The 12,302-nt window shown below is 33.9% G+C and overlaps 1 protein-coding gene across 2 annotated transcripts; it reads left to right on the top strand.

Moving 5' to 3' along the window:
* Nucleotides 1-124: 124 nt before the first annotated feature.
* Nucleotides 125-11,202, top strand: LOC148605541 (glutaredoxin domain-containing cysteine-rich protein CG31559-like). 2 transcript variants are annotated; one of them, XM_088548317.1, is made up of 5 exons: nucleotides 125-699; nucleotides 5,442-5,468; nucleotides 7,398-7,634; nucleotides 9,342-9,407; nucleotides 10,184-11,202. In XM_088548317.1, exons 1-5 carry the CDS (start codon nucleotides 280-282, stop codon nucleotides 10,370-10,372), a joined length of 939 nt encoding a protein of 312 aa, XP_088404443.1. In that variant the 5' UTR covers nucleotides 125-279; the 3' UTR covers nucleotides 10,373-11,202. The 2 variants fall into 2 exon arrangements, with proteins under 2 accessions (XP_088404443.1, XP_088404444.1); XM_088548318.1 differs by lacking the exon at nucleotides 5,442-5,468 and having other exon boundaries at nucleotides 127-699.
* The last annotated feature ends 1,100 nt before the right edge of the window (nucleotides 11,203-12,302 follow it).

Genomic DNA, 12,302 nt, shown 5'->3' with positions numbered 1-12,302 from the left:
TGAACAATTATCCTAATGTATCAATTTGTATTTTTGTCCACTTTGGTATTTAACCACTATTTAAAGGGATCTCGTATATCATCTGACTGTCACGTGGTCACAGGTAAATCGACTTACCTGAGATAATGACAGTTGGTTTGTAGTTGTCTGTTGAATGCGTCAGGGAAGCAAATACATTTCTATATTGATCTACCACACCTCTGGAATCATCAACAAGGATGAGGAAATATTAGAATCATTATAAGTATTGTACCCAAAAAGGTTTTTTTTTTCAAGAAGATGAAAACGAATTCTGTTGACTCAAATGGAGTATGTGTTACACCGATTAGCAAGCATAAAAAATTCCAGGGATTTCAAAGAAGCAAATCGGAAGCCTGTTTCAATCTTGACTGGGATAAAATTGACGAAAAATATACCAAACTTGGCAATAAAGGCTATACACAGAGTGAACTAGAAGATCATGTAAAACGCTTATCTTTAAATGGAGTTAATGGCAATGCTACTCTACCTTTGTATTTGGACCTCGAAAGTGGTGATAAGGATTCCACAGAGAAGACATTTGCCGGCAGGCGGAATGTACTGGACCCATCCTCACTACAGGAAAAACAAATATTGAGCAGAAAGGGATCTGTAAGAGGGTTCAAAAATAGAGTTCGTGCAGGAATAAATACATTCTTGAGGGATAATCCTGATAGTACGGTGAGAATATACTCGTTTTACAGTGAGAGATTGAAGTTGTTGGGAAGGAAATGGGCGCAGAATAAACCTCGGAGTCCATATAAAAAATGGGCACTGAAAAAACCTCGTGGTCCATATAATATTTGTATACCATACCCCTTCTCCAGGATTATATCTTATTATTTTGTCGTCAAATCCCTTAACCCATTGAATTATATTAAGGTTTGTTAACCGACCAAATTAATATTTTTGCCGTGTATCTGCAATTTAGATCTACATTTGGCTACTTTAATACAGAATTATTGAATCGCATACTATCTATTATTAATCTATTTAAACAAATGAAAATTTTTATCTGTTTACACACGCATTCCGTATTTTAAATTCTTAACTGTTCATACAATTAAGTCGGACTCGTGTCTAGTTATGTCTAATTAAAATTAATTAAGAATAATTTAGCTATAAGGTCTTGACATGTTTCCTTAAGCTGTTATATACATTATCTAATTAGTAATAGAATTTATGAAATCAATGTCATAAATGATTGATTTGATCACAAATCAATGTAAACACAAGTTGGTTGTCATAAATTCATTACGGGGTTGCAATTGTTTGGTAAAAGTTTGGTAAAATGGATAGGAATATGCTTGAGTTTTTAGAACTATTTGCCAATGTTATGATTGCAACTTTCGTGTATCTTTGCTCAGTTTTGAATCATATAGATCTTCCGCACCACTTCTGCATGTACATCTCTACATGTAAAACGCTTAATGTTTGCGTTTTAACCAGTTTAAGTACACGTACTTTATATTGAAATATAATTTGACAAAAAATAAGCTGTTAAGGTCTGGCTAAACTACTTTGCGTGATTGTATTTACACCCACCCAATAACATCTAATAAGTACATGTAAATAGATTTTTATAAAACTACAATTTAATCCAGATTGTTTCCTTTCAATATAATGAAATTTTACATGCTTCATGTAATGTAAAGTAAAACCTTTCAAATTGTTCATTGTCACCAATTTGATTTTTATTAGTAACCCGACTCTTGTTCCTTCGTTAAAAGATGAGACTGAATCCGAGTGGCCTTGTTAGGGACCACAGCATTACTAACAAACCTTATAACGGATTCTTGGACTTTTTTTACACTTCGTGCTTACTTGTTATGTATGTAAATGTTGAACATACATCTTTTTATGACATTGAAGTAGACATATTGCATTTGTCATTTTTACTTTTTCTTGTTGTTGGTATTATATCAAATTTAATCAAATGTGTGTAACACGCAACTTTATATACATTTTAAATTTCATTTTGTCACAACAACTGAACTTATAAGTTTTTTTGTGATTTACAAGTAAAACCCTATTGTTAAAAATCAGTAAAATATCTCATAAAAATATTTATTTCCTTTATTTAACGCGGACGTGATTTCAAAAGAAGATGGCTTAAATATATGAATTACCTAGTTGACTTTTGATAAATATTTGAATTTACTTGTAGGGTCATTCACTATGTTTACAAAAGGTCTTTGTTAAATAAAAAGCAGCACTGACTGAGTGGTAAAGAAATACAATTTACATATTGTATTAAAACCTTATCAGTTGTGTTGTATCTTTTCTCTAGTTATGTGCTAGTTCGAAGTGGACACGAAACCTTATATGGGTTAACTAATTCCGAACAATTATTTTTATTAATCCCCTACCGGCTTTGGCCGAAGGGAACTTTAGATTTGCAATGCGCCAGTCCGGAAATTTTCCACACTTTTTATCTAAACGCATGCAGATATTTAGATGATTTTGGTGTACGTGAGTCAACCTTGATGAGTTACAAGTTTACGTTTCGTCTGGCTTCGCAGATTTTTGTCCGAGTTACGGCCCTTGAAATATACCGACATTTAAATTTTCCGCACCTTTTTTCTAAATACTCGCAGATATTTAGCCGATTTTTGGTGTGAGTCAACCCTGATGAGTTAAAGATCAAGTTTATGTTTCATTCCACTCCGCTTATTTTTGCTGAGTTATGGCCCTTGAACTTTGAAAAAAATGCCAAAACTTAAGTTTTCCGCACTTTTTTTCTAAACGCTTGTGCTGAATTTTGGTATACGATTCTACCATAATGAGTTACAGATCAAGTTGAGGAATCGTTCTGCTTCGCTGATTTTTTGTCCAAATTATGGCCCTTGAATTTACCGAAATTTAAGTTTTCTGCACTTTTTTCTAAACCCTTGCAGATATTGAGCTGAGTTTTGGTATGTTTTGGCATGATGAATAACTGATCAAGTTTACATTTCGTTCCGCTTTGCTGATTTTTTCCAAAGTTACCAACTTTCAGTTTTACGCGCCATACCAAAATTTCAGTTTTACGCTCTTTTTTTCTAAAGATTAAGATATTGAGTTGTTTTTTTTTGTTTTATTTTGTTTTTGTTTTTGTTTTTTGACAAGTCAGTCAACCGTTATTTGAAACCTAATCTGTCCAATCGCCCGTGGATAAAACTGCAAATTTGCATCTGTTAAATGGATTTGAACATCTTTCTTGTCTTTGTCGACATCCCTTCTGTTCAAAATCAAGATCATTTCCTTAGTTTGTCGTTTATACTTGATGATCCGAGGTAATGTTTGGGTCAGTGATATAAACAGCCGGTCGGGGTCTTTGTATTGTATTGCAATACTCTCAGAATGCTTGTTGAATTAAGAAATTGTAGATAAAAATGATTACCCAGTTGTTAAACAAAGCATTATTTTAAATACAAAACATTATGCTATTGAAATGCATAACCATTTTAGTGATGTTTTTTTATCATACAGTATATAAACCCGCGATGAAGTTGTACTTGTTTAAGTTGAATACTTTCCCCTGATGGTTTGTTAATGTAACACTGGACAGTATCTCTTGGCAAGTACAGTTTTATAATTTTGGGCGTTTCAGTCTGGTGTCATGGAGCTTTATACATAATATGTTGTCAGTGTACATGACCATCGGGTGACCTGGGGACACAGAGGAGATCACAGACCTAGATACAACTAATAAATCCAATGTAAATAGAGACGCTATAAAATATCTAGCTTACGACTCAAACGAAGACTTATTCTTTTCTGGAGATTATGTTCTATTTTCAATCCACACTCAAAAAGTTAAACACGTAATAACGTGAAGACATTTTCACTTTGATTCTCAATGACTTGATGAGATATATTGCAACATGTACACCGCAGGTCATGTATAAAAACAGCTATATTCGTTTTTCTTATAATACAATTATGTATGATCTACCCCACCTAGCTATGTTAAATAGATTGGGGTATAAATCTCGCTCTAAAGCAATCAAGTAGTCACATTTATCGCTGTTGTAAGTATAAGGGATTACTCTCAAATTCCTTGAGCATGGTTATCAAGATTTTTACCATATCTCCACTTATGCGAAGTTGCCACGTTAAGCATTTTTATACAAAACAATGGAGTTTTAGCAATTTGATAGGTCAGCTTGACAGTATATTTGTGACATATTCCCGTTGTAGAGCCTATGACATGCACGAGAACGGGTCTATAAAAGTTCTGCTTCAAAATGAAAATCAACCATATCATATTCTAGCCAATATATATCTAGTAAAATGTAAAATATAGAACGCTTTACTCCACATCCCCGCGAAGATCTCAAGTCTCCCCCAAAGTATACAGATCATATCAACGGAACACTTATACACCAGAGGTATATACATTTTAGCATCATAAAGCGATAATTGTAGCAATACAAATGAAGAAAACTTGATTCATCTATCATGTTTGTCTAGATATGATCTCAAACTTAAAGCAATATTTTCAACTGGACCCCATTTTTGAAGTAAAGGTGAAGAGAATTCTCATACATATTGTATGGTTTTACAGTATTCCGGTAGTAAAAGAATCCTTCTGATAATTACAATGGTATGTAGTGATCATGCTGGCCGTCTTTCCGTCCGTTCTAATCAGCAACACATTTCCAACCGCTGAATGGAATTTGATGAAACTTTCTCACATTCTTAATCATATGATTCCATTGTGCCCCTCTATTTTGTTTTTTCCATCTGACTGACTTTTTAGGGGTTCCTGATACAAAACATCGTCTGTGTCAATAGGTCGACCAAGGGGATGGGACAATCTTCTAATCCGCAACTCCTCTAAAACCGCTTTATGAAATTTAACTTTCACACATTCTCTGCTGCGTGAAGCCATTGTGCACCTCCTATTTTGTTTTTTCAATCTGGTTGACTTTTTAGGATTTTGTATATGCATGGTTTCTAGGAAGGGGAGTCGGGGTATCAATAAGTGAGTTTGCTAGCACTTTTCTGGTCTCTATAGTTTAGGACACTCTTATCCGGTTTCGATTCAAATGATTACATACTATATATTTATTAACTATTGGGGAAAACAAGGAAGAGGTTTTCCCCAGATTTATGATGTACATTTCACATGAAGACTTGATATGTGTATAAGGAAGTTAGTATAATGAATGTCGGTATTGCTGTCATACCAAACAATGGATGTTTAAATATACTGTTCATTCGATATCCAGCGTTGCATTATTCTGCCAGAAGTTGTTGTGTAATTGCGTATTTTGTAAAATATGGCAAAAGTCTAATAAAACTAGCTCTTAAGCTATTGAAATTGATTTGGATATGAATTAATGTAAATGTGAGATGTCATTATTTATATGATGAAAAGAATTTCCCTCTCTTTAAGTTATGAACCACTAAAGCAAATATCACTGTATTACTTTTAGCTTTATGAGGATGATTTGCCTGTTTGGGTGAGTAGTTATGTCTGATAAACGTTGTCACCGCCGACTGACGCACGATATTATACGCATGCACCTTATCATTGACGTTGTTGTTAAACATGTTGCTTCACTTTGTACTTTTGTTTGTTTTCAGTTATGCTGAATTGTATTATGATGCTAGCATCGAAATTTTGGGGAAAATGTATAAGTATAGTGATATCCAGTAAATTCTTGGTGTAAAATCGTCTGGATTCATAACGATAGATGCTCCTTCCTTTCCCTGAAAAAAAGGGTTTTTAACTCGGGCTTTGGTTACTAGAACTTTAGTGTTTCATTAAAATTGTGTTGAAAGGTCTGTCGAGGAATGAGAGGAAATGCTCTATAAATTATGGATTTGTTTGATATTTCCTGGAACGCAGACATTGGTAGAAAGCTTTTCAAAACTAGAACAGTTTACTACAGTTTATCACTATGAAGAGAAACCGAACAAAGTACACTAGAATAATTCTCTCAATTCTGAGAACTCTTAAATATTTCAATTTTTCATAGTTTCACCTTTATCATTTTTACCCATTTGAGGGTATAGTTTTTTTCTATACCCTAGGGAGAATGTCGTATACAAACTCTCAATATGTTTATAGGCCTTTGAAAGAATATCATACATGTATTTGGGGGCAATATCTTCCATTGAACGGTTTGTTTAATGACTTCTCTTGATTAAGGCTTACTGGAAATTGATTTCTATATTATTATATTTAGCTTGTTATTCTCTGTCGTGATGGAGTGTTTTTTTCCCTACCAGTAACTTCTTTGATTTTCTTGCATACTTTGTAATGAAATGTTCTTGTATCTAAGTTCTCTGTACGTTATACATGTTTTTTTAGCTCAGTTGTAGCTATTCCACACATTAACGATTTTTGTTTAATTTTGCAAAGCGGAAAAGTTAGAACAACTTAAAAGATTTTTTTATGTTTACTCTGAATAATTTCTAATAATATCAAAACATAACAATTTACTTCACACTCCACATTCTTTATCTGCGTTGATATGATCTAGTATTTCATGGTATTTTTAGTGTTAAAATTTCTTCATAAGTATAGATTTTCTCGTGTGTGTTCGTTTAATGAAAAGTACTCTATGGAAATATATTTTGAATTATGTATGTGGTAAATTTTCCCTGTGGTGCTTTCCTTGGTAAAACATAAAAGGGAGTGTAGTCTCAGGCAGTTTCTGTGAAATAAATCTTCCCAGAACATTCAGTAGAAGCTATCAAATATTAAAAGGATAGAACTCAAAAGGAACTCGCTTTATTTTATTCTAGGTTATTGATGCAAGACATATATGAAAGACAAAAATAGCCAGTGACAAATGAAAAGAATATTTATGTTTTAACTTTTACTCTAGTTAATGATGATTCATGTGTTATACAGGCCGGGAATGGTTGTTCTAACGGGGTTGAACAATATTCTGTTAAACATTTAATTGTTTGTTTTTGAGTAGTTTCAATTAAATAATGTTTTAGACTTAAAGTAAAACTACATGTAGATGAAACAAAGACATACCAAAATTTCACATTGAAAAGATTTAAAATGTTTAAGAATGGTGGTATTAATACGTTTCCATAGATATCGGTATACAAATCGTCATGTTAATACTATGGAATCTTATGAATTATACATTTACATTCATAACTAGTAACATATTGAGAAAAACGTCTGCTGTAATGTTACATGATGCCCGATCGTTGGTCCCCCTTTCTTAAATGATGCCCGATCGTTGAATCTCCTGTCTTAATTGATGCCCGATCGTTGGTCCCCCTGTCTTAAATACACCCAACATTTATTGCCCACTATATACAGAACATTTGCAAGATCTTTTTCCTGAAGTAATCTTCCCTTGTTAAGTTATGTCACTTGAATAAATGTTAATTGCCTTCAAGTTTCTTACTTACTTTTGCAGAGAAAACTTCGAGAGCAAGAAATAGGAAAAATTGTGATTTATACAACCAGTATGACAGTTGTGAGAAAAACCCATGAACGATGTAAAATTGCGAAAAAGATTTTACAAAACCACATGGTTCGATATGAGGAAAGAGACTTGTTTATGAATAAAGAAAATCAAAAGGAGCTGATGGAACGTTTAGGAACATCGACAATTTCCTTGCCCCAAGTATTCGCTGATGGAGGACTAATTGGAGTAAGTCTGGTAATTCGAAAGTCATATGCAAGATTATTCAGTTGCTGTTGTTATTCAAAATCATCTTTTTACTTAGTAGTATTTTTTGGGTGAATTTAAGCTTTTATTTAAAGAGAGGAACACAATACTTTCTTTGTTAGATATGCACGATTTAGCGCTGCTGTTAAGCTGCATTTTTACTGATAAGTGTTCTTTCTATAAGAGTGAAAGAGTAATCAAGGGAACCAAGGTTCTAGCGGTTATCAAAAGAATGTAATCCAGGGACAAAGACCCGACATGGAAAACAGACATACACAAAAAAGAACATAAAGTAACTAAAATCATACATGCAAAGTAACAAAAGCAAATGAGCAACTCGGACTCCACTAAAAACTGGGAGCATGGACCAGGTGCACCGGTAGCGTAAGCGTCATCTGCTTTTCTAGAAACACCCGTCGAGTTGCTCATAAAAACTCTAGTCCGCGGTAGACAAACGAGGAAAGGAAAACTATGACCCGTTGAATAAATCAGTTTTCATGGTGCAGATGGATACACCATAACGATCCACGAGTTCATGATGACGACCATAAAACTTCTGTAGTGATGACTTCAATCTTGTAGCAACATAACCCTGTACCAGAAGCCTATTTGTTAGAGTTCTAGTGCGAGACAAAAAGTCTGCATAGTTTCGGCAAGCTCTGGCATAACGTATTGTGGCACGAACATTTCATACGCAGGTGCTGAAGGGATGTTGCCACAGATGAAAGGAAAGTTGACAATTCTGAATAAAAGTCATCACGTTGGTCGTAAAGTTTGGTCAATAGTTTTCCTTTACCATCGATTTCTAAGTGTAGGTCAAGATACGAGGCTGACTTCACAGTGTCTGTAGTATCCTTTATCTCAAGTTCTTTTGGGTAGATGCGATGTATGAAATCCCGGAAATTAGGATTGTTTAAAGATAATACGTCATCTATATAGCGGAAACTGAAAAAAAAAGAAGTATAAAAATCCACTTCAGGGTAAGAAGGATTAAGAATACGATACGTTGTGATAAATACAATGCCAGAACAACGAAGACACTAAACACGTACCAGTAGCAACATGAACTACATATAATACCAAACATGCATAAATACTATAAATTACCACAATTTACTAGGCATTGGTCCTCTTCAAAGTGTGCAGATTGTAGACAAGTATTCATAATATATGAAATGTTTGATTTATTAAGTTTTAAAGGTATTCACCAGTATGACACATAGCGATTAGATCAAATAACTGGTGGCCCCGACTCATATAGTCATATCTAATAGTTAACCAAGTTTATCTTAAAAAGTTTTGCTATTCCCAACGTTGGTGGTTAATATATATAATTTAGTCTAATGTACACCCAAACCTGAAATCGATGTCTGGCCTCAACGGAATTCGAAACCCGGCCTTCTCTGCTCTGCCATCTATGGCAATACCTCCTACACCAAGTCCAACGCCCTAGACAACTCAGCCAAATAGGATATATTAAAATATAGCTTTCATTAACGAGTGATACTTCTAGAGCGCGAACACATGATATATAACTGGATAGTGTTTACCATAGGATAACCTCTGCAATGAGAAGTCTAATGGGATGTGGGAACTCTACCATCGTACCCGCTAGTGCATTACTGTATAGACATAAAGATTTGGTACTAAATTATAAATATTAGTATTAGAAATACTAATCTTTTTCAGAGTGCAGACGAAATAGAAAAACTGAACGAAATAGGAGAATTGAAACAGATATTAGAACATTTTGAAGTAAGTATGATATTCAGTGACTTTGCAAATGATTTTGAACTGAGGAAAAAACTGTTTGACAGTGATGTCGACTTTAAAAATCCCTTGCCTCGTTTTTTTAATATATCGAATAACAGGGAAATTCATTTATTTCTTCCTGGATCTTGGCTGAAGTGTTTAACTTTTACAATATATAAGACTTAAAATAGCGCTTTATAAATGTACGAACACTTCAGGTATCTACTCGTAAGTACGGCTGATTGATTGTGCCTCCACATGAAGCATAAATAATGCATACGAATCCTTGACAGAACACAAGTATGATTGTATATAAGGATATATATTATTGATGAAATTAGGGACCATTTCTGTCCATTTATACTGCATGACGTCAGTTAGTTAACAGAAATGGCTGATATTGGTGCGACTTTTCCGTGTACACAAAATTAGGTACAAAAAACTAGGAAGTCGGCAGTTTGACTACATGGGTAATGGTCTGAGATACGTAAAAAGATACAATGTATATTAAAGAAACGTAAAGACAAATACAAAACTTACCAACCGTGATGCAACACGGTATCACCAATTTTAAGATAGTCATCGAAGTTATTTTTATTGTATGAAATTTATTGGGAATAAAAAGTCCTGACAGCTTAAAACAAATACAGACAATCAACACATTATAAACAATACACAAAATCTAGACCACAGTAAATATAGAGACATATAGGAAGTTGAAGTTGGCTTTATTTGACCTGTAATTGTAATTTACACGTTGACAAACATTTCATTTTCAGAAAATCAACGTGCGATCTCATTGTGATAAATGTGGAGGGTATCGATATGTTCCCTGTGTTCACTGTCATGGGAGCAAAAAATCGTTGAAAAGGAACTATTTCACTGAAGAGTTTTGTTCCCTTCGCTGTATGCAATGTGATGAGAACGGACTACAACGATGTGACATGTGCTTAGATCAGCAGGAATAACCTGACATAGCCCATGAACATTTTCTATGTGCAATTAACCAAACATTTAAAGCTGGACTTTACATGCTTTGGTATATAAACTCCGAATCTGCCCAAAAAATCGTTTTAAAATGTAAAATGTCTTTCTCGTTTCTTGTTTTATTTGTAGTACGTATTGTTAGTTGTAATTGTATGTTATGATTGTAATAGATTAATGCATGGGCATTTGGAATGAAGCATCAATGCTGTGTGGCTAGTAAAGGGAAATGGTATACTTACTCATAAGTAAGATCGGCCGATATCAAATTATTAATCTGAATACAAGTTTTATTACTGACCGTCATTATTGTAATCCAAACTAAGAAAACAACTTAACATTGTAAGTTTGCTCCATTTTTTTCACCATCCATCATAATCAGTGATATTTGTATGATCAAAACCAATCTATCACTAAGTTATCTAACTTATATCAACTACAGCATTATAGTATACGTGTTATGGTTGAATGTTAGCATAAGTATTATCTCCACTCAACGAGTGGATTATATTTTGGAATCACCTTGTTCGCCCGTCCATATTTCGTCACAATTATCTCGACTCCCAGTGGATGGATGGATGGATCGGTATATGGTTATAATTAATTAGAAAGGGACACGTATTAAAATCGATTTTCGTCAAAAGTCCTTGCATTGTTTGTGTACTATTGATGTTCCCAACATATGCTGTCAACACGTTTTGGTTAACTTAAAGTATTATTTTAGTGCTTATTAAGACAACTCTAATGATGGTTGATCTATGTGTGTATGTCTGTAACTGTATGTGATTTAATTATTAAATTTGTTAACAATGTACGTACCCTATTGTACCATGAAGAACATGTCTGGTAACAGAAAAATAGTAACTTTATTGCCTGAAACCCCACCAAAGCAATGCAGCAGTGAGGCTAAACTTGTGCTGCATCGTCTTTCCGTCCTCTTATCGACAACACTTTTGTAAAGAATAGAATTGCAGCACTCTTAAATGGATTTTGGTCACACTTGAAGAAAATCGAGATCCCTAGAATTTTAAGGACTAACTTTTCAGAATTAACAAATAACAGGTATTATCATTCGCTCATTTTGCCAAAATTTTCCATTTTAAGGGAGTTTCCAACCCATGGATCCGCTACTGAAACCTATGTGGTTCGATCTAGCGAAAATAAATCCCGATTACATGGAGGTCATAGAGTCATTTTGGTGATAATAATTATTTACATATACTGCATTGATCTATATATGCGTTCAATATTTCTTTACAAGACTTGGCATGAATTCTAAAAAAATAACCGATTGAAAATTACATCCGCATTTTTAGGGGTTAGTCATTTCACCATGCATTGATACCACCTTAAATCGGTATTTATTCACTACTAGTAACTGTTTGAAAGATACTACAGGGAGTAAATATTTTTTTAAACCAAAAAAAAATATGTGACTACGATTATTTTTATTCTAATAACAAGTGTGGACACAGACTGATATTGCCCGAGGGACAAGTATGGACGCAGACTGGTATTGCCCAAAGAGCAAATTTGAACATACATACGTTTTGTCTTCAAAGAGTAACCAATGTAACCAAGATTCTAGCGGAAATCAAAGGAATATAATCCAGTGACAAAGACCAGACACGGAAAACAGACAATCACAACAATGAGCATAAAGTAACTAAAATAATATAAGTAACAAGAGAAATTCGGACTCCACTTAAAACTGGGAGCATGGCCCAGGTGCATCGGTAGGGAGAACATATTTGCATCGTCCAGAAAACTCCTCCATTTACTGAACTCAATAATTGAATTATGCACATGTTTATAAATTCATATTAACATGTGTTACTTAATATCTACTGATATCAATAAATATGTTGAACTTGCTATGACATGTTAAAAAAGAATTGGGCATTTCACTTTATG

Source organism: Perna viridis, chromosome 10 (assembly GCF_037379345.1).
Source record: "Perna viridis isolate PV_CMFRI_1.1 ecotype Kerala chromosome 10, ASM3737934v1, whole genome shotgun sequence".
In the NCBI taxonomy this organism is placed as follows: domain Eukaryota; kingdom Metazoa; phylum Mollusca; class Bivalvia; order Mytilida; family Mytilidae; genus Perna; species Perna viridis.
Note: the sequence above shows the minus strand (reverse complement) of the source record. Positions and strands in the feature narration are given on the sequence as shown.

Bases quoted from the DNA above. Each gene is read 5' to 3' on its own strand.
- LOC148605541 (XM_088548317.1), top strand. From the start codon at position 280: ATGAAAACGAATTCTGTTGACTCAAATGGAGTATGTGTTACACCGATT. The intron at 700-5,441 runs GTGAGAATATAC...TATTACTTTTAG, and splicing joins GGGATAATCCTGATAGTACG to CTTTATGAGGATGATTTGCC. The intron at 9,408-10,183 runs GTAAGTATGATA...TTTCATTTTCAG, and splicing joins AGATATTAGAACATTTTGAA to AAAATCAACGTGCGATCTCA.